This window comes from Narcine bancroftii, chromosome 11, assembly GCF_036971445.1.
Source record: "Narcine bancroftii isolate sNarBan1 chromosome 11, sNarBan1.hap1, whole genome shotgun sequence".
Taxonomy (NCBI): Eukaryota; Metazoa; Chordata; class Chondrichthyes; order Torpediniformes; family Narcinidae; genus Narcine; species Narcine bancroftii.
The window spans coordinates 91,788,436-91,809,686 of record NC_091479.1 but is presented as its reverse complement, the minus strand read 5'-3'; the positions used below and the strand labels follow the sequence as shown (position 1 = coordinate 91,809,686).

Sequence of the window (21,251 nt, the reverse complement as noted above, 5' to 3'; positions counted from 1 at the left end):
GGGTACTGTAGCTTCATGACAGATATCATAAATGTAAACTAGCTTTAAATGATAGTTTAAGCATGTGCAGATAGGTTATGTCACATCTCATCTTCCCTCCTTCAGAAACATTAATGATGGTTAATACACCTGGCTTTGATACCTTTTGTGCATGTCAGCTATTAATGTGCCGCCTGTTGCTGCTATGTTAGATTATTCATTTGTCATTTTGCTTCTTTCTTTGAATAAAATATGAGTCAATAACTCTGCTGGTATTGTGTCAAGGGAGTTTATTGAAATGTACAATACCATCACTTGTCCAAATGGCAGATCCAAAACAGCTGCAGAAGTCTGCTCAGATTAGGCAAGCTACACTAATGCATTCACTAAGTTGCATCCTACACTAAAATTTGTTAGAAGATGTATTTAAACATATTGTAGTGAACATGTGTCTGTGTAAAGCACCACAAAAGCAGCCAAGATGTGTTTTCATCAATGCTTTCTTTTAATTGGGGAAAAGCCTGTGAATTGAGCTGGCAAGTACACGGTCATTTTATAAGAGGAAACACTTCTACAAATTTGGATAATTTATACAAATAGAACAATTTTAAAAAATAAAACTTTTAATTTAGTAAACACATTCAGTACTCTTTAGCACTGTCTGGAATTACTCCACGTTATGAAATCCCTGAGCTGCAATGCGGATGTAATACTTAATCAGCATTTCTCAGAACCTGAAAGCATTGGCCAGGCAGAGAGGAAGTCTCCTCTGCATGGTTTAGGTTTCACCCTTAACTCTCCGACAAGCCCATGATTGAATCATTGCTACAACACAATGCCAATGTAGTCAGAGCAATTAGTCATTTCTGCCATGCAATCACGTACAAAAAGAAAAAAAAATCCCTGCTGCTTGGTTTAAGTCAATCAAGTTTAGATGTAAAGTGATGCCTTTGTATTCTGACTTATATGCAATAATAAAAAAATCTGTTGCATGGGAACAACAATCAGTCAAAATTATTCAGTCGACAAGAGAAAATAGTTATAAACAAATCAAAAGTAAAAGGAGAGCAAATGAGCATGTTATTTTCCTTTCTTTCCCTTTTCTATCCCTTCATTAAATTTATGTATTCAGAAACAAAGATTCTTTTACTGTTAAAGGAGATCAGGGTAAAACTTAACATATCAATCCAATTTCATTTTTATTTGAATAGTTATTGAAATAGCATACTATATTTTATCTAAGATAAACTTTAGAAAACAATTGTGTAAAACACTCCAAAACCATACATAGCATTGTGTTGAACATAAGGGCACCATGTGGATGTGGGACCACTTTATAACCCTCCAGAACCCTTCAATATGGTCTCCCAGTCCCGACAGGTGTTTAATCCCAATTCACAAAGCTTTTGACAACTCCCTAAAAGTGTCTGTGACTTGTCTGCAACTTGTTTATCAGTGGAAGTTGAAGCCAAAGTAGACAGGCACATTGAAGTATAAGCTGTGTGAAACAGGCAGTGTGTACCCAGTCTGCAGGAGTATTAAATTGAAAAAATATATAGTTACTAATGATGTTTACCTTCATCACAACAGCATTAGTTGTTTATCAAGAAGTTGCGTTAAGTGCTCTAACAGTCTGTTATCTAGGCAGATGTAAAAGAGGCCAGGCTTGTCTGAAATCAGAGTTTTGTTTCTCACACGAGATGAATGAAGTCCCCTCATTAATTAATCTCCACTGATTCTGAGGGTTTTCCACTTTGCCTGATGAAAGGAAGAGTCTCTAACTTCCCTTGAAAACAAAGGACAGGCAGGAAGAAGGCAAACTCAAGAATTGGCCAATCCTTTGGCACAATGGAACTCTGATATATCAGTGAAGCGAGTACAGAGATGGGCTGTGCCATCTTTTAGAAGAGAGGGTGAGTGCTTCACAAGGAGACAAACAGACTTCTACTTTCCAAGCCGTCAAAAGATTCCCTTCACCACCCCCCCACCACCCCTTTACAAAGGAGTAGAGAATTGGACTACAAGCAAACCAGTCTCTGAAAATTGGACATTTTGGTGTGCCTTTCGTGAGCAAGTGCAGGAGATGTATTGGACAAAGTCCGTGCTATCCAATTGCCTTCCCACTTCCCCTGGAAATTTTGAGGGGATTCAGTCCAATACAGCATCACCAGAATCATAAACAACAGATTAAATCCACATTCTTGCTAATTCTGAGTTTCATGTTCCAAGAGTCTGATTATGTTTTACCATCTTTTCCTTTTTGCACATTCAAGCCTTGTTTCTCCATGATGTTGTGCAATTTGCGAAGGTTGGACTGGGTAATGGCATCATCAGGCTTTAGCTGGAGAGCTCGGAGGTAGTTAGCCTCAGCCTCGAGCAGTTTTCCATTCAGGTGAAGAATGGCGCCAAGGTTCATCAATGCAGCAGGATACTGTCAGAAAACAGAGGACGGTGTGAGCGAGAAAGTAACAGGTACATTATGTAAACTCTACCTTCACAGGCAAAACCCTCTCCACCATTCAGAACATCTACGGGGAACGCTGCCATCGGAGTGCAGCAGCAATCATCAAGGATCCCCATCACCAGTACCTGCTCTGTTCTCACTGTTACCACCAAGTTTAGGAACAACTGCTACCTCCCACCACCCCCCCCCCCCCCCCCCCCCACCCTCAACCACCATCAGATTCCTCAACAACAAACTCAATCAGGGACTCATTTAAGAATCATATTTTTGCACTTTTTTTTTCCTCTCTGTATTCCACATTTACATTTCTTTATTTATTTACATCTGTACATTGACTCAGTTTTTTTGCACAGCAGTATGGTAATTCTGCCTTGCCCATGGGGAAAAAAGAATCTCAGATTTGTATGTGACATCATGTATGTATAAACCTAAAATATGAATCAGAGGATACAAAATTCAAACAACTGCTTTCACACCCATAATGCAATGCAAGTAGAATCAAAAAAGATTAAATTAAGTGGATATTTTAAAGTGCCTATTTTGATCAGTGCCAATTTAAGACAACTGTTCCTACATCTGTTCAAGTTGCTAGCTGTATGTAGGGGAATAAATCTGTTCAAATCCACCTCCACAAGTGAGATAGACCCAAGAGCGTCTGGCTGCCTCACCAGACTAATGTGGCAAATGCACTGGACCCGTTCCAGGCTCACCAGGTGGTCAAGGAGTGTCCAAAAGGAATCCGTGCCAGAGCTATTTAGCAAAGAGCAGATTTTCAACTCATACCCTGATTAATTTCTACTGATTTGAAGTTGGAAGATAAATATTTGACTTTCTGTGCCTGTCCATCCATTGTAATGGTCATCAAGCAATATAAATTAATCTTTGGTGCTGTTGAATAAATAAAGTGAGGTGCATTGACTCATGATTTCCTGAGTCAATGAACATAATACTGCTGAGCAGATAAAAGCTTAAGTATTTTTTTTCTGGCTGGAAGTCTCCTGCATGGTAGGCCAACAAACCTCTGTGTTGCACAGGGCCCAAATAGTTGTGTACAATAGAGCTGGTTTTGCTCAGTGGACTCTCATTTGATAGTCATGCATCGACTTCTCAGAGACATGGAAGATGGAGAAGGGAAATTGCGATTGTTCCTGATTTTCTTAATTGAACATTTATTTTATATTCATAATTCCAAAACACCATACTGTACAAATTCTCGGCCAGTGTGTTTCCAGTTTAGCATTTCAAAAGATGCCAGAGACTAGTGCAGGACTCAAAGGTGCTGGAGGAACTCAGCAGGTCACGCAGCATCAAAAGGAAGTAGATGGCAGTCAGCATTTCAGGCCCGAGTGAGTGCCTTTTACTTCCACTACATGCTGAGTTTCTCCAGTGATTTTGTGTACTAGCCTCTCAAGACCACAGATTTCCAAACCACCATCATAATCAGAGAAGAGCACTAATGCTGACGACACCAATTCAAAAGAAGCCCAAGAGATAAAGTAATGATGCTTCTAAACCAGTAATTATACTGGATGTGCTGTGTCAGTGTTACATGGACTTGCAACTTAAGCTGTTGGTATGTTCATTATTCCACTACATGGGACAGTAGAGAAAAGGAGGAGAATATAAATATTGTTGGCTATTTATTTTCTTTGCTGGTCTGAAAGCATAATTACTTCACAAAACTTTTTTTTTTGTTGCTGCAGGACAGTTTGATCAAAACTACAGTGAAAATTAACTTTGCAAACTGAGTATCTACTATCCATTTTCTGAAGGGATCATTTTGAAACTAGATCATTGTGTATAATGACCAATACTGCTCGAGCCATCTGATAAATGTCACTCTGATTCATGCCCTTTGAATTGAGCATGAATTTAAATAATGAAGGTAACCATTTCATTGTTATCCAACATCAAAATCATCCCGAAACCTAATTATTTTTCTGTACATTTTAAGGCTAAATTTCTTTCAGTCACATTAATCTATTTGTGAAGCTGTGCTGTTTATTGGATTGCATTTTCCTTAAATTGCCTAATGGGAAATAAGCAATTTGTACCCAATTTCATTGATTGTGCCATTGTAGAACAGTTGAAATTGTAATTATGCAGTTAGGTTTAAATATGCACTAATTAAATCAGAGGTCAGCAAACTTTTTAAACATCGACCTCTTCATGGAATCCTCGATCTCTCATCGACCACCAAGCATGTAAAATAAATAAATAAAGATCGATATTATCAGTAATATATTTCTCTTTAGCCTGGACAACCCCTTGGGTAGTCCCATCTGTTTAAATGGACAATGTGGTATGATTCCACTGGACAACATTTTTTCCCCCCCAAAAGGTTTGCTTCCTTGGTGATTATAATAGACATCTTCAAGCTGAACACAAAGATAATTTCAGATGTACTATAACATGTAGGAAGTTGGGGAAACACGAGCTTTTATTGAATTTAGCAGATTTGATACTGTCATAAACTCTCAGGTTGACTGTACATGCTGCACAATAAATGTGAGGAGCCAAGGATTTGTCCTGGTCACCAATTTTACAACCGAAGTAGAGCGTATAGGCTTTCTAGTAAGTGCGGTCATGCTGCGTCTTTGAACCTTAAGCAGATGTTCACCACAAATGTAGCAAAATGAAACACAGCTGTTGCGACACTGGTGAGACATTTCTGCTGCATTGGATCTTCCCAAGGACAATAAATGCTATAGCAAGAACTCTCACGATGTTACTGCCTAAAAAACATATGCATCAACATGCGTTCAATATGTAATCAATGTAATGCACAGCATTGGTATTTGTGAGCTGTTTTTATAGCCTGTCTGCATCTATCCCTCTATCCTGACTAAGCATGCCCAGGCTGAAGACAACATTTGAACAGGACCTGGAGTACCTGCACCGAGTGCATGCCCAGGCACACTTGGACTGACCAAAACAGCTTGCTTTTTGGGCAATATACGAGTAAACTTAAAAGATGCCAGGAATTCACAAAACAAAAGGTTCTATCTAAAACGGTATGTGATAGGAAAATTTTAAAGGTGATTTTCATGACCAGCAGTCCAAAATCCATAAAATACACGCAGAAGTGTTCAGGAAGCAAAATCATAGTTGACTAGTGCTTTTAAAGCATATTTTGGTAAACCCCGAATGTAATCCACTTTCTCTTTTTAAGAGACCTAGACATGGCATGGTTTGCATAGCACTTAGTGCAACACTATTTCAGTGCCTATGACCTCGGTTAGAATCCTCTGAGGAGTTTGCATGTTCTCCCTATGACCTTGTGGGTTTGATCCGAGTGCTCTAGTTTCCTCCCGCATTCCAAAGACGTACAAGTTAGTTGGTTCATTTGGGTGCAAATTAACAACTGATGCTTGTGGGCTGGAAGGGCCTGTTACAATGCTGCATCTTTAAATTAAATTGAAATATAAACCAAATTGGTATTTATTTAGCAAGATACATGGAGTAAAGGTGGATAAATGGAGAATTGAGATACTGTTCAGATATGATCTCAATGAATGACAGGACAACTTGGTCCGATAGTTCTCCTCTATGCCACGAGTTATTCAAGCTTCTTTCTTTCACGCCTCCTGACATATAATCACTGGTCTAAACAATTCATCACTCCAAACCATTTGATTCTGGTATTCTTTTACAGATCGGCTCCAATTAGCACACCCCTTGCTCCAATTAAACCTGCCATTTGTTTAGCTTTCTTACATTGCCAATCATTCCAATTCCCAAACTCGTCAATTTCTCTCCCAGAAAGTTTGAAACCTTCCAGTTCACAAGATTGTTTATTACCTACTCCAATCTTATTCAAGAATTTGCCCATCCAACACCCCCTTCACTCGTCTACTCTCAACTCAAATTGCCAGTTTCTCTATTCAATTCCTCCAATTCAAGATTATGCCCTTCTCTGTCCAATTAATATTTATCCTTTCTCATCCAAGAGGCGTTCTAGCCTTTGGCAGAAGTGTTATCACAACCTTTATAACCTCTCCCATCAGCATTTCATCCTATCTATCACTCATCATCCTGGTTCATTATTTCTTCCAGATTTTTTTTAATATTTGCTCTTGCATCAATTAATTTTTCAGTTCTGTTCACGCTCCCCATGATCCTCTGTCCCCTCACCCTAGTTTCTCTATTCAATATTTTTCACGGCTATTGCCCCTTTCCACTTTAGCTCTATTCCTACTCAATTGATGCTGTGGCTGGAATTAAGATTGGACAGGAGATAAATGGATAAGATTTTCTTGGTGATCTTGTGCCATTGAATAAATCACTTTTAGTAGAGAATGGCTCAGAGAAGAAGAGTGCTGGAATAAGGGGTTAGTTCATACTTATACCAATGCAACCACTTCCTGATCCTGGTGTGAGTTTGCTGAACTTACACTGGTCATCATTAGTGTACATTTCAGAAACTTGGCGTTGACTGACTAATTTAATTCCAAGTACAACCATTTGAATTAACCCATTCCCTCAGAAAAAGCACATTATTTCATAGCGACATTGAAGATTATTGCCTAATTTTTAATCTGTCAATTAGTATGGGGAGAGAAATACCCTGAACATAAAGCTCTACAAAAGATAGTGGACGCACCCCAGAACAACACAGGCAAAACCTTCCCCGCCATCAAAAATATCGACAGGGAAAGCTGCTGTTGGAGAGAAGAAGTAATGATCAAGGATTCACATGTTCTGTTCTCGCTGCTACCATCTGTAAAGAGGTCTAGGTGCCACAAGTTTCACACCACATGTTCAGGAACAGCTGCTACCCCTCCACCATCAGACTTCTCAATGACAAACTCAACCAGGGACTTATTTAAGGACTCTTATTTGTGTATTTCATTGATTTTTAAATTCTCTCTGTATTGCACATTCAGTTTGTTTTCATTCATTATTTGTTGACGCGTGTACGTTGAATAAGTTTTTCTTTGCTCTATCAATAAGTGGTAATTCTGCCTGGCCTGCAGGAAAAGAATCACAGGGTTGTATGTGATGTCATGTATGCCCTCTGACAATAAATCTGAAATCAATTATTTTCCTTATCCTTTCAAAGTAATTCAAGTTTAAAAATGGACAAATGGGTGTAAAGATCCATCAAATAAATTTCAAGAGAAATGTTTTTATTTGCAAGTGCAGGACATATTTAAGAATTGTTAAATGGATGACAAGGGATTTTTTTTGCAGCTAGTTTCCCTGCAACTTTACCAGGAGAGGTTTCAACAGTAGTCTCCGATTTCAAAAGTTGAGATTCAACATCACCAAACTTTGTTCCTGGGAGAGCAAAGCAATACAATCTCTCTGACAAAAACATTCCTTCATTTTCATCCTCTCATTGACTAAGTTTGCAAAAGCAGCATGTCCCCATCCTCCAAGTGCTGAATAGAAAACTTTGTTCACGCCCTGAACAGAGCCGCCTTTTCAATTTGATTTGCTCTTTCATTTAATTTATAAAAAAAATCTTCCAATATTTTGTTTTCTCTGTTGTATGTCCCATCTTCATTATGATGGTGTGCTTTGTAGGTCATATGATTAATGAGTGGCATAATGGCAAATAAATTCATGACGGCAAAGTTTTCCAAATCAAGTGATTTACCGGTATGTTGAATGCAGCTGATAGACCTTTTATCTATCAATAAAGAAAGTCATTATGCTGGAATTCAATAATCCTAGGTCTCCACGAAAATTTATCTAACTACAGCCCTCAGGCTCAAATGATTAAAAGATTTCCAGTAAAAATTGGACTGTTTATTTCATGTCAGCTGAAAATAGACAAAGCCAAAAACAACTGAAGGTAAGGCAGTTAACAAAACCTCAAAATCCACAACATAAAAAGTTAATCATGATTAATGCACACTCATGCAGCTTGTAAAGTTGCTGTCTCACCGTTCCAAGGACCTGGGTTCAACCTTGACCTCAATGTGTGAAATGTACGGGTTCTCCCTGTGATTTTGAGGGTTTCTTCCACATCCCAAAGACGTACAGGTCAGTAGCTTAATATCCCACTGTACCTTACACTTATTGAGCAGATGAATGAGAGCATTTGGACAGGGTTGATAGGAATATGGGAAGAATAAAGAGGGGTTAGTCTAAAATTAATGAAGATAGATTCTTGATGATCAGTATATTCATCTGTGCTGTATGCTGTGACGTTTCTTTTATTATAATAAAGAAATTTGGGTTCTTTTAAAACATCTATACTTTATTAGCTGTGTGGAGGCATCCATCTTGAATCCAACCCAAGCTGCCACCAACTAGTCTCCTCCTCCTTCTAGTGGTTAGGAAGATCACGAGCACTCTATCATTACATATGCTATATACCATGGAATATTAACAAGTAAACAAGCACAAGTAAAATCTATAACAGGTGTTCTATCAAACTCCAGACAATTCTCAAAGAGCGTGCTTTTTTTTTCGTTTTGTGTTAGATTCAAATTATTATCTAAATAATTTGTTGAATAATCTCTTCCACTGGGAGTGATAAAGGTGTAAAAACAGTCATCACCTTTCAAGGCTCTGCTCAAATATTTGGAGCAAGTTAATATCCATTAACCAAACTAATTACAGACTAAAGCCAAAATATGACAGACCTAATACAAATGATATAAAGCTTTGTTTTGTTTAGTTCGAACTATTCTGTAAATCAACAAGTGGATGAATGTTAAGTTGTACTTGCTAAAGATGCAGGGAGGAGAAAGTCCTTATGGACAGGGCACATTCCCATCAACAGATGCACACTTGTACAATTGCATTCCACCCAAGATTTATTTTTAGGATTTTGACTCTTTCTAGATGATGATCAACAACCTCTCTCCCACAATACTAGTTACTCGAAGTAATAAGAGAGGAAAAAAAATTAAAAAGCTATGAAAGACAGTCCAATGTGCAAAAAAATTCCATCTTTGTTTATACAAAAATCATCATATTTGATAAATTTGAATGGCAACAAACTGATTTCAGTCTGAAATGCTCTGGTGACCACCAAGATTTACAAACTACACAGACCTTTTTATTATAATTTTGCTGCTTTGCCTGGAGGTGTAATTCTAGACAGAGAATCCTGTGATTATTTGCATGGAATGACATCAGATAGAAAAACTTTATGGTGAAAAATGTTACTTCCCACATGTTTCTGACGTGCAAAGTGAAAGTCTGTCATAATACTTTGGATATGAAGGACTTGTACATTGGTTTTCCATTAACGGCACATATGCTTTCTAGGTCAAGGCATTCAAGACAGCAGAGGGATATTTCAAAAAGAAGTCTATGTGGGCATTAAGGAAACACAATCTAACAAAACGCCAATGTTTTGTTTAATGTATTTCAGACAAAAACCATGCTGTTGCTTTTCATGAAGATAAATTAGCAGTTGTACTCTTCAGAATCTTTGGCTTGGCTTCGCGGACGAAGATTTATGGAGGGGTAAATGTCCACGTCAGCTGCAGGCTCGTTTGTGGCTGACAAGTCCGATGCGGGACAAGCAGACACGGTTGCAGCGGTTGCAGGGGAAAATTGGTTGGTTGGGGTTGGGTGTTGGGTTTTTCCTCCTTTGCCTTTTGTCAGTGAGAATACTGCTGTTCAAAACAATGCATTTAAAAAAAAGGAAAAAGATTTCTTCACAAGAAGCTAGTGCAAAAGGCAATATGATTTCAGACACAGAATCAGGTTCCATTATTCTGAAAAGCTAAGTGCCTGAATGCCCATATCCACTTCAACTGTGTTGCATGCAAGGCACCATACTTTGCAGTGCAACTAATGTGAAGGGTGGCATTGCTGCAATTTCTGTGCCAATTCCTTCAAGGGGCATTCTTGCACTCTTTGCATTGGTGATAACCACACCCAGCTTCTGTGTTTGTAAATCGTACCCTCGTCCAGCAAAATATTATTATTCAGAGCAGTAAAATAATGCATGAAAGCTTTATTAACTATTCCCAGTTTCAATCATTGCACTCACTTAAATTCCTCTTCTTTGCCTAATGACACATTACTGGACTTCCATACTATTTAAAATCAAGATGGCATGTAAACTATCCAATTAAAAGTGAGATTCTTAATATAATTTAATTCTTTTAATGAAAACCTATTCACATTAACTTTATATTCACTGTTCTCCCATGAAAATGTACCTTCCCATTCGTGTAAGTGGGCCTGCTATCCCTGGCTAGGTACAAGTGTTGAGAAACTGCAGCAGTATGTACTCCATGAAAGGTAGCCATTAAGGGGTCCAGTTCTAACATCAGCCACCATCAGTGCCGAAGTTCCCAACATTTATATTAGTGCACAGGACTCCGAAACATACAGAGTTGCAAGGAATTTCACGCAAAACAGCCTCTTTCTTTGCAGATCTGAGTCATTATGTAAATATTTTCCTGTTTCAGGACTGCACACCTACTTGGTATTTTCCATCTCATCTATTCTGCTGCTTCTCTGTCTGGAATGGTCAATTTTGAGACAAAGTGCCAATTAAAACTAAATTATCAGTGATTAGTGCCTTTTCAAAAATATAACCGATCTACAAGATGTCACAGACACAGTAATGCATCAGTGTCAAACCAAACTACATGCTCTGGACTCTCACTTGAAGCCACCATCTTCTGACCCAGCCCCTAAACTTGTGATCAAGAGATGGCCATCAAAATCAAACCACAGACAACAGAATGGATTTTAAATTTAACATGACAAGAACTGAGAAACAGTCTGAGAACAACCATGGGCTCAGTTCACACAACTTGCAAGTGAGAAAATGATCACTTGACAGCATTGAAAGTGCAGGCAACTTCTCCCCGTGCCCTGGCCAATATTTATTTCTCAATCAACAGACTGCTAAAACTAACTCCACCAATTTAACTCCCCACTTCTTGATGTGTTACAAGAATGTGTTCTTTACTAAATGATGAGTTCTAACTATTGATGTAAGAGTACATCTGTTGACAGCAATTTGCCATTAAGTGTGCTTTTTCTGAGAAAAAACACGTTCCACAGTAATATTAAAGATATAATGAAATCCACTTTCTTGAAATGGATTAAATTGCAGTCTACAATCCTATTTTTACCCACCACAAGTGCTCCAAAACTGTTCATTTATTAATTAATATAACCAATATTAAATGAAAAAAATTATATAGTTGTGGCCAAAATTATAAAGCACATTGTGGGGCAGGGATTGTGTTTTTCACTTCACATCCAGTTCCATTGGCATTAAGTAGATATAGTATATTACTATATTTTAAAAAAGTGGGAAATAAATTTAGGTTGCAGCACCTTCCACTCTTGTGAGAAATATAACTGCTTCTGGTAGTTGGGAGGTGATGTTGAGACTGTATAAGACGTTGGTGCGGCCTAATTTGGAGTTCTGTGTGCAGTTCTGGTCGGCTAATTATAGGAAGGATATAAACAGAGTGGAGAGAGTGCAGAGAAGGTTTACCAGAATGTTACCTGGGTTTAAGCATCTAGAGTATAGGGAGAGATTGGACAGATTAGGTCTTTATTCTTTGGAGCGTAGAAGGTTGAGAGGGGATTTGATAGAAGTATTTAAGATTATGAAAGGGATAGACAGAGTGGATGTGGATAGACTATTTCCGTTAAGAGGAGGAAAGATTAAAACAAGAGGACATGAGTTAAGAATTAAGGGGCAGAGGTTTAGAGGTAACATGAGGGGGAACTTCTTTACTCAGAGAGTGGTAGCCGTGTGGAATGAGCTTCCGGGAGAAATAGTGGCGGCGGAGTCAATTGTATTATTTAAGAAAAGGTTGGGCAGGTATATGGATGAGAAGAAGATGGAGGGTTATGGGCATTGTGCAGGGAGGTGGGACTAGAAAGGGGTGTTTGGTTCGGTGCGGACTAGAAGGGCCTAATGGCCTGTTTCCGTGCTGTAATTGTTATGTTATGTTATTCAAATAATCTTTTATTTGTATAATACTGTAGAGCCTTACAGGAATCAGACAATCAGTGACTTCTTTAGAATGCTTTGAGAAAACTTATATCCTAACCTACATGCGACAGACATCAAAGCTTTTGCCAATAAATTTAGAGCTGAGCACATGTGAATATGCACACAGTATATTTTCATATCAAACAAGGTGATTTGCAAGCCATAAAATACAGCAAAAGTTCTTTTCTGACAGAACTACTAGTTTCAGTAGATTTAAGTGCAACCTTAAGGGCATGTACTGAGGGCTGGGCAGTACATAATGCTGCTGTTCTGGCTATGGCTGTATTCACTTACATTGGGTCGCAGTCCTGCTGCCAATCCATAATGTTTCTCAGCTGCTTTGTTCAGGCCAGCTTGTCTGAGGATCAAAAACAAAATCCAAATGAAATGAAATCAGACTTCGGGCACGTGCCATATAAAGAGTTTATATAACAGATAGAAAGGCTGGCGTTGTTGCCAGATGTTTAGCAAGGACGGCGCACTTTGACAAACTCAACACAGTGAGGAGAATGACCATCACTGACATTTCCACAAATTATTAGTAGATACAAGAGCAATAAATCTCTTGTAAATTCCAGCATTAATTGTAATACCCAAACAATGCAAATTATTTGCTAATTATTTCTGCAAATGTGAGAAGAAGCAAACTCAATAATACCTATAACAATTGTAATCTTAGACACACAAGCTTTCCAAACAATTTCCTTTCTTTCTCATTTTAGGAAGCTGTTTCACAGATACCATCACCCTTCATGTATCCGATCTAAGTGCTTTTCCTGTGGCCACTCATTTGAATTCCCCATCCTATTTCCTTGCTGACATGTCTGTCCATGGTCTCACGCACTGCCAGACTGAGACCAACCACAAATGGGAGGAACAACACTTCATCTTCCATCTGGGCACCCTCCAACCTGATGGGATTAGCATCTGTGGACTTTGCTGGCTTTCATTACACACACATCCCACCACCCCACTCCCCTACTCACACACCTTCACCTTTCCCCAGCTGTGTCTGTTTCTGTCTCTTTCCTTTTCCCTCTGTCTCCTTTCACAGAGCCAAAAATCAATTCTCACCCCTCCCCATGTCATTTTCAATAAACACCTTTTGTTGGTCTGGAATCTTCCCCCAGCCAGTTTTGCTTTTATTCTAAGCCTTCTTGTTCTCTACTTATTCCTTGAAGAAGAGCTCAGGGCTGAAATATCAATACTATACGTTTACCTCCTATGGAGGCTGTATTTTGTTTCTACCCTTTACGTCAACTGAGACTGGTTTTACTTAGCTTTAGGACCTAGCCTCCAACATGCAAGGCCCGTTTACAAATAATCATTGAGCTAAATCAGGAAAGGGAACCCTAGCTTATTCTCCAAATCCTGAACTGAAGCCAGCTGTAGGATCCTCAGTCTCACCAAGGCCAGATGACAGACTCAGCACGCTGGTCTATACAACCTACACTGGACAATGCCTTAATGAGAACAGGTTGCACTGAACCCTGAGGACATAGCTAGATCATATTGCAGGCTTTTAAAAAAATTGAATAGCATAAATGGCACTATGATTATTCACTGCAGGAGTTTCTCTTCAATGTCTTTATTCAATGTTTGGCAAAACCTTCTGAGGGGAAGAAGTTGCTTGTTGTTTTCCAAACTCATTGGATGTAATATATTTCCAGTTCCATAGCGCATTTCAAACACGTACAAATCTTAACCAATGTATCATGGAGGTACAAAGATCCCTTCTTTTCTTCATAATTACTCGTCACTGCACACAATCTTTTACTAAAAGTTTCAAAATTCTTTTATGATTGCTTTGGGGAGGAACTGAGCATTGATGAGCAGTGGCATTGATCCAGTGGAGGTGGAACATCCTTCAACAGGAGCCAATTAATCTTACTCCGATGGGAAGTCCCATGTGAGGCATGTTATGATTATTCAGAGTGTTACCAATACTTTGTATTGTAAGGAGTAATAATACAGATTATATATTTCTATGTTTAATGTACTCAGATGAGGAGTGCCATCATTTAGATTCCTCTGCTCAGGGATTTCTGGTGGCAGCTGATTTGCACCAGTTAATGAATAAGAATTCACAACTAAAATATTTACAATAATGTAATTACCAATGAGTAAAATCTACAACTAAAGTCCTCAGGGCAACCCTTCAATTTACAACCCTGGTGTAAAAGTTGAACTGAAAATCAGTCCGTTTCAATAATGCAGCATTATTGAAGTCCAAATCAATGCAACTTTTCCACTTTTCTTTCTTCTATTTTCCTGTCTGATTGCTAACTGTGCAAAGAGCTGAAGGGTTGGACAAAATGCAAAAGTTAAGGCTAATATAAAGTTTCTTAAGATTAAAAGGCATTGTGATTTTGCAAAGATTGTAGATAGAGCATAAAAATAGCAATGAAAAACTGAGAACATAATATTGCCATTAAAAGATGTTGGGACTTTGACAAATTGTGACAGATTGAAGGAGAACAAAGGAGTACACAGAGAAGTTGGCAGGATGGCAAGTGGAGAAAATATGAACCCAAAGAATTTAGAAATCAGAAGAGTTTAAAAAAAAATGTTGTTTGAGGTAGAGTGAATTATCAAGGGACCCTGGTCATGCCAATATTCAATATTCACACAGTTGACTTTAATTTAAGGGAAATCACATGCAAAATATAATAGACCAATGTTAAATTTATAAATATCTTGTATGCAATACTATGACTGCATCGTATCTACCTTTTATTATTCGTCCTTAGGACATGAAGCAAAAGGAAGGTGGAACTCAAATTCGCTCGAAGTTTATCAAAATGAAAATGTACAATTGTGAAAGATTTCCAACAGTTTTTTTTTACACAAGGTCCAAGTTTAAGGGCAATTTTTTTTTACACAAGGTTCAAGTTTAAGGGCAATTTGACAGACATCTTGCACAAGGATGAATGAATATGATAAGTGTTTTGCATATACGGTACATTTGCAAGGGTCCAGGTTTAGCAGGTCCACAAAGCAAATCCGCTCAGTGGGAATTTTACAATAGCTCCATTTACATCAGCCCCATATTTTGCAAGATGATACAAGTATTGGCCCTTAATGAACCTCTCTGGCATCCAGATTTTTGGACATCTACTATACATTTAAGCTGCTCTTCCAAACTCACGACAAAGATTTCATGCACACGGGATTCCCCTCACCTTCAGGCTCCCATTCAAATCATTCACCACTTGGCCAGGAAATGTACCATAGGATCATCATTGTTGCAGGGTCTAAGTGCTGTAACTCCCCGTTCAACCGCGCTGCGCACACAGTTTCACCATAAGAACTGTCGTGATTCAAACCTTTGAGAGGGCAATAAATGCTGCTCATGCCAACTGGCAGCCACATCCTGAAAAGGTGTAGAAAGCAACTCTTGTCCTGAAGTCCTCACATAACTACAGATGGATTATAAATTTCAGCTTGCTCAAAACAAATCAGATCAGGTAGATTCTCATGAAATTAACTGCTCCATGCCCTCAGTTAAATTGTATCACACATATACAAAATAAATACCAATTTCAATAGACTAGAATTGAGCAGTTATTCACTGACAGATGCCCAAGTTTAATCAAAGGAACATATGTGAGTATGTTGGTACATGAGTCACATTGAATCTGCACCAAGAGTGCTGGAATAAAAGTGCAACTTCAAGCCTCCCAATTCAGACAGCTTTTTCTTTCTTTGGTTCAACCCAGATTCTCCTTTATGTGACTTTGGAAAAGCAGCTGAACAGGTATTCAAAGCTAAATGTTTTAACTGAAACCCAATCTAAACTTTCATAATAGTCTCATCTCACAACATCTTCACCTGAAGTTTATTTTCAGATACTGATGCTTTTAAAGCTCTCTGCCACTACTGTTCAGCAGTCTTTCATTTCTGCCGATAATTACTTCTCCCTGGTCTTCCTTCACATTCAGGAAACAGGAGGTATCCTGAGCCCACAAAGGATTTATTTAAGTGAGCGTACTCACTTGAATGCTGGGGATGTACTCTCCAAGAAAAGATAATGTCAGGTCAGCAAGCCATGTTTACTCACTTCCCCAGTAGTCATTTCCTAGTGGTGGCAATTCATCGTGAGGAACTAATTTGACCCCGCTGCCATCATAATACTGTGCCTTCAATCATTGAACAGCACTGGGACTGACTGATCACAGCGAGAATACTCCGCAGATCTAGTCATGCAAACCTTCAGCTAAGAGTTTAACCAAATATCTGATTTATGACGCAATTCTGCAAGTTCCGCTGGTCATTCCTCATTGGCAATAGAGAATATAGCACGGAGGGGGAAAAGTAGGAACAATCTGAAGTAATGCTTAATCAAATGTTTGCAGCTCTCCCACTTGACTTCGAAACAACGTGCATCATGCAGCAGAAGCACTGATGCAGCTTGACTGGCGCTAATCCATTTCCCATGAATTATGCTCATTCATGGGGAACAGAAAGTCAACTCGGTGTATTTTTTTTCCCCTTTATCCAATTCCCTATAGTGTGCGCGCGCGTGCGTGTGGGCGCATCAGGACAGCTAGGTTTTCAACAACTTGATCGAATATGAAAATAAATGAAATCATGCAACTAAATTAAAATGTGCCCAAGAGGGCTGTATTCTGTAAACATCTGACATGAGGTTCTCTACAAAAGACCATTTCTTGGTGTAAGGTAAAACATCATGAGATGGGAATGTGTAAGGAGTTACCCTGTACAGGGCTGTAACAAGATGTGAATGCATCCTTGTACTTACAAGATAAGAGAGACATTGATGGATTGAGAGGCAGGAAGCTAGCAGGGAAAGGATAGCAACAGTTTTAGTCATTGGACAAGTAATGATATGATGATGTTCTAAGCACGTATCCAAGGGTATAAAAAATCACCATTTTGCTGATAACGGCAGAATGCATTCTCCGACTAACATGGTTAGTTGCAAGTGTTACAATCCGGTAATAAAGAACAAAGAACCCTGATTTCGACTCAGTCTGGTGTTTGTCTCACTCATTCATGAACAAAGCAGACCTAACATTGGCGAAAATGAAAGTAATGACTGCAGAAAGTTCAAACATGTGATTTGATTGCGCGCAGCCAATTTCAGGTGTAGTTTACAAGTAACCAAATCAGCATTCCTGATATTGAGAGCACACTCTTGAAACTATTATTTGTAATGTTAGAAATAGGAGCATGAGCAGAGCACAGGATCCCTTCAGAGTGTTCCACCGTACAATTTAAACATGACTGAGCTTTGACACAAATTCCCTTTCTTTTCCCTTTCCTTATTATTTCCATGGAGTCCAAAAATCAATCAGTCTACAATTTTCCTGTATTTCCATGTTTGGGTGCTGACACCTCCCCGTGTAGGAAGTTCAAGAAAACTCTCCGAGCATGAATGATCATGAATGATCCTGGGAATTCTGAACTTCCCATCATGTCACGTTCAGGATTCCATCAGATGTCAGCCAAATGTCAGGCTATTTGGCCCAACAATGGTATTTTTTGCTCTGTTTTACTCTCATCCAAGCCTCTGAGTGTAACTCCATATTCCCTTCTCCCTCCTGATTGTTCAGCTCCCCATTAAATAAACCCATACTATTTATTTCATCCACTTCCTGGACAGTGAGTTCCACATTCATGAAGATGATTCTTTGAATTCATTATTACATCTCTCGGTGTTAGCTTATACGGTTGCTCTTCATCACAACCAGAAACATTCTTTCAAAATCCTTTGAAAGGTTTAAAGCCAGGCCACACCCAGCCTTAGTTTCTTGAGACCCAATCTTTTGTTGATTTCTAGACCAGACCATAAGATATCGGAGCACAAGTAGGCTATTGAGCCCATCGAGTCTTCTTTGCCATTCCATTATGATCCATCATGACCTCATCCATTCTCCCACTCAGCCACATTCACTGCCTTCTCCCCATAGTCTTTGATACCGTGACTATTCAGATACCTATCAATCTCTGTCATAAATACACCCAGCAACCTGGCCTCAACAGTGGCTCACGGTAGAAAATTCCAGAGGTTCACCACTCTCCGGCAAAAGAAATTCCTTCCCATCCCTATTTTAAATGAGCGCCCTTCAATTTTAAAGTTGTGCCCTCTTGTCCTAGACTCCCCTGCTACAGGAACATTTTTTTTTACTATAGCTCCTCTGTCCAGGCCTTTCTCTGTTTGAAATGCTTCTATGAGGTCCCTCTTCATCCTGCTGAACTTCAAGGAGTACAGTCCAAAAACCAATCAAATGTTCCTCATTTGCTAATTCCTTCATGCCAGGTACTTCTGATATAATCCTTTCTCCCCAGTGACTGTATATCCTTGTAAATGTCATGCATAACTATATTCAATCTGCTATTTGTTGTCTAACCAAGGATAACAGGTTTACCTAGCATCCTTAATTTTCAACCATGTCATCTATCATGGAAATAAACTGGGATACAATTTGTAATGCCCATCTGTCATTTCCACAGTGCTCCTAAATTAGACCTGTGGCTGGGAAGGATCAATTTCCTGTAATTCCTCAGCAGTTTTGCTAAGTTTTCTGCCTACTAAATTGCTCCTTTGGTGCAGGGTTGATGCCTCCAATCGTTGGAGGAATGACTGCAATTGGAAAAGGGCAGTTTTAAAAAAAAAGAAATTCACGTTATTTTCTTTTTTTCTAATTCAAGAGTGATTTTTAAAATATTATTTTCTGGTAGTGTGATTTGTTTCAATTGTTGTGACATTTTCAATAATATGAATAGTTTTGACTATTTCTAAATATCTGTAAAAGTAGTATTCTCTCACATTGAAGTTCGAGCTATATGCAGAACAATGAAACTTACAATAGGAGTGCCTTGCCAAGCAGATCAGAGCCAGTTTCATTCATAAAGTTCTCACCAAAAGGTCCACTCAGTGTAGGAGTATATTTAGTTCATGGGTGAGTAGTAAGTGCAGGTGCCTCATAAGCGAAGAAATTCCAAATCATTGAGCAGTATTTGGAATATATTTGAGAGGTAAGCGACAGAGAATTCTAAAGGTTCATATTCTTCTCAATAAAGATATTTCTTCTCATCTCTGTCCCTATTGTCCAACCATTTATTGTGATGTTATGACTCCTAGATCTGGATGCTCCTGCCAGGAAAACAATCACCCTTAAACCAAGCCATTGAGGAGTTCCAAAAAATTCTAATGGAAGGCCATCAACTCAAAACCTTCACTATCTCTCTCCTCTCCCACCCCCCACCCCCCCCCCCCCTTCACCTCCATAAATGCTGCCCAGCCTGGAGAGCATTTTCAACATTTCTTTAAATTCCTGAATTTTGTATGTTTCAAAGTAATAATGGTAAGTAAACAAATTTACCTGGAAATAGTTAAATCAGATGAAAATGCACTGCTTTTTTGGTTCCTTAAGATAATATCCAAGATTAGCAGATTCTTTCACATTGTAATTGTGTAGGTTGAATACTCTTTCATATATTGACTGGTACTCCTATACTGTAAAAGGGCTTGATAGCTTGGAGATTTCCTGATTGTTCAGGAAAGTTTTCTAAATTAATATATGGAGGTACCAACTAGAAAGAGTGCCATACTGGATCTCCTACTAGGGAACGAGACAGGACAGGCAACAGGAATATGTGTAGGGCAACATTTTGGGTCTTGTGATCATTATGCCATTGGTCTCATTAAGAGAAGGATAAGTTTGGACCTTGGGTTGAGATTCTAAATTGGAGAAAGGCCAATTTTGAGTAAAGGAGAAAGGATCTAGAATACATTGATTGGGATAAATTATTTTCAGCCAAGGTTTTGTGAGGCAAGTGGAGGATCTTTAAAAGTGAAGTTTAAAGAATATAGAGTTTGCATGTTCCTGTCAGGATTAAAGGCAAGGTTAGCAGGCATAGGGAACCTTGTTCTTCGACGGATATTGGGGATCTGGTACGTGAGGTGTATAGCAAGTATAGGCAACATGGAGAAAATCAGGTACTTGAGGAGTATAAAAAATGCAAGTAAAAATCCTCAAGAAATCAGGAAGGCTACAATAAAACATGAGGTTGCTTTGGTAGGCAATGTGAAGGAAAAATTATATGAAGAGCAAGAGGATAGTAAAGTCCCCTTGAAATCAGAGGTGGGCTTTGCATGGAGCCAAGAGATGGGAGAGATTTTATTTTTTTTCTCATCAGTATTCATTCTGGAAATGGGCACAGAGTTGTGGGAAGCACTGAGGTCATGGAACCTATGCTGATTAAAGAGGAGGAGGTGCTTGTTATCTTAAAGCAAATAAAGTTCGATAAATCCCCAGGGCCTGACAAGATATTCTCTCAGACCTAGAGGGAGACTAGTGTAGAAATTGCAAGGACTCAGGCAGAAATATTTAAAATGTCCTTAGCCATGGGTGTGGTACCAGAGGATTGGAAGGTAACTCACATTGTTCAGTTGTTTAAAAAATGCTCCAAAAATAACCCTGGAAATTATAGCCCAATGAGCCTGACATCAGTAGTAGGTAAATTAATGGAAGGAAGCTGCATTATTCTGAGATCGGATATACAATTATTGGGATAGCCAGAAACTGACTAGGGATAGACAACATGGCTGTGTGCATGGTAGATTATGTTTAACCAATCTTTAGAGTTTTTCAAGGAGATTACCATGAAAATTAATGAAGGAAAGGTTGTGGATATTGTCCACATGAACTTTAGTAAGGCTTTTGACAAGGACCTACATGGGAGGTTAGTCAGGAAGGTTCAGTATTCATGGTGAAGTAATGAACTGGATTCAGCAATGGCTGGAAGGGAGAAGCCACAGAGAAGTGGTGGATAATTGCTTCACAGAGGCCTGTGTCTAGTGGTGGGCCTCAGGGATCGGAGATGGGACCATTTTTGTTTGTC

At 38.8% G+C, this 21,251-nt stretch overlaps 1 protein-coding gene across 1 annotated transcript in view; it reads right to left on the bottom strand.

Annotated features, from left to right (window-relative positions):
* Nucleotides 1-461: 461 nt before the first annotated feature.
* LOC138746137 (protein O-mannosyl-transferase TMTC2-like) overlaps nucleotides 462-21,251 on the bottom strand; it is a 135,940-nt gene continuing 115,150 nt past the window's right edge. The window contains exons 11-12 of the mRNA XM_069904034.1: nucleotides 12,675-12,738; nucleotides 462-2,410 (exon numbers count right to left, since the gene is read on the bottom strand). Of these exons, the coding sequence (XP_069760135.1) occupies nucleotides 2,216-2,410; nucleotides 12,675-12,738 (259 nt within the window). The 3' untranslated portion in view covers nucleotides 462-2,215. The remainder of the gene's footprint in view (nucleotides 2,411-12,674; nucleotides 12,739-21,251) is intronic.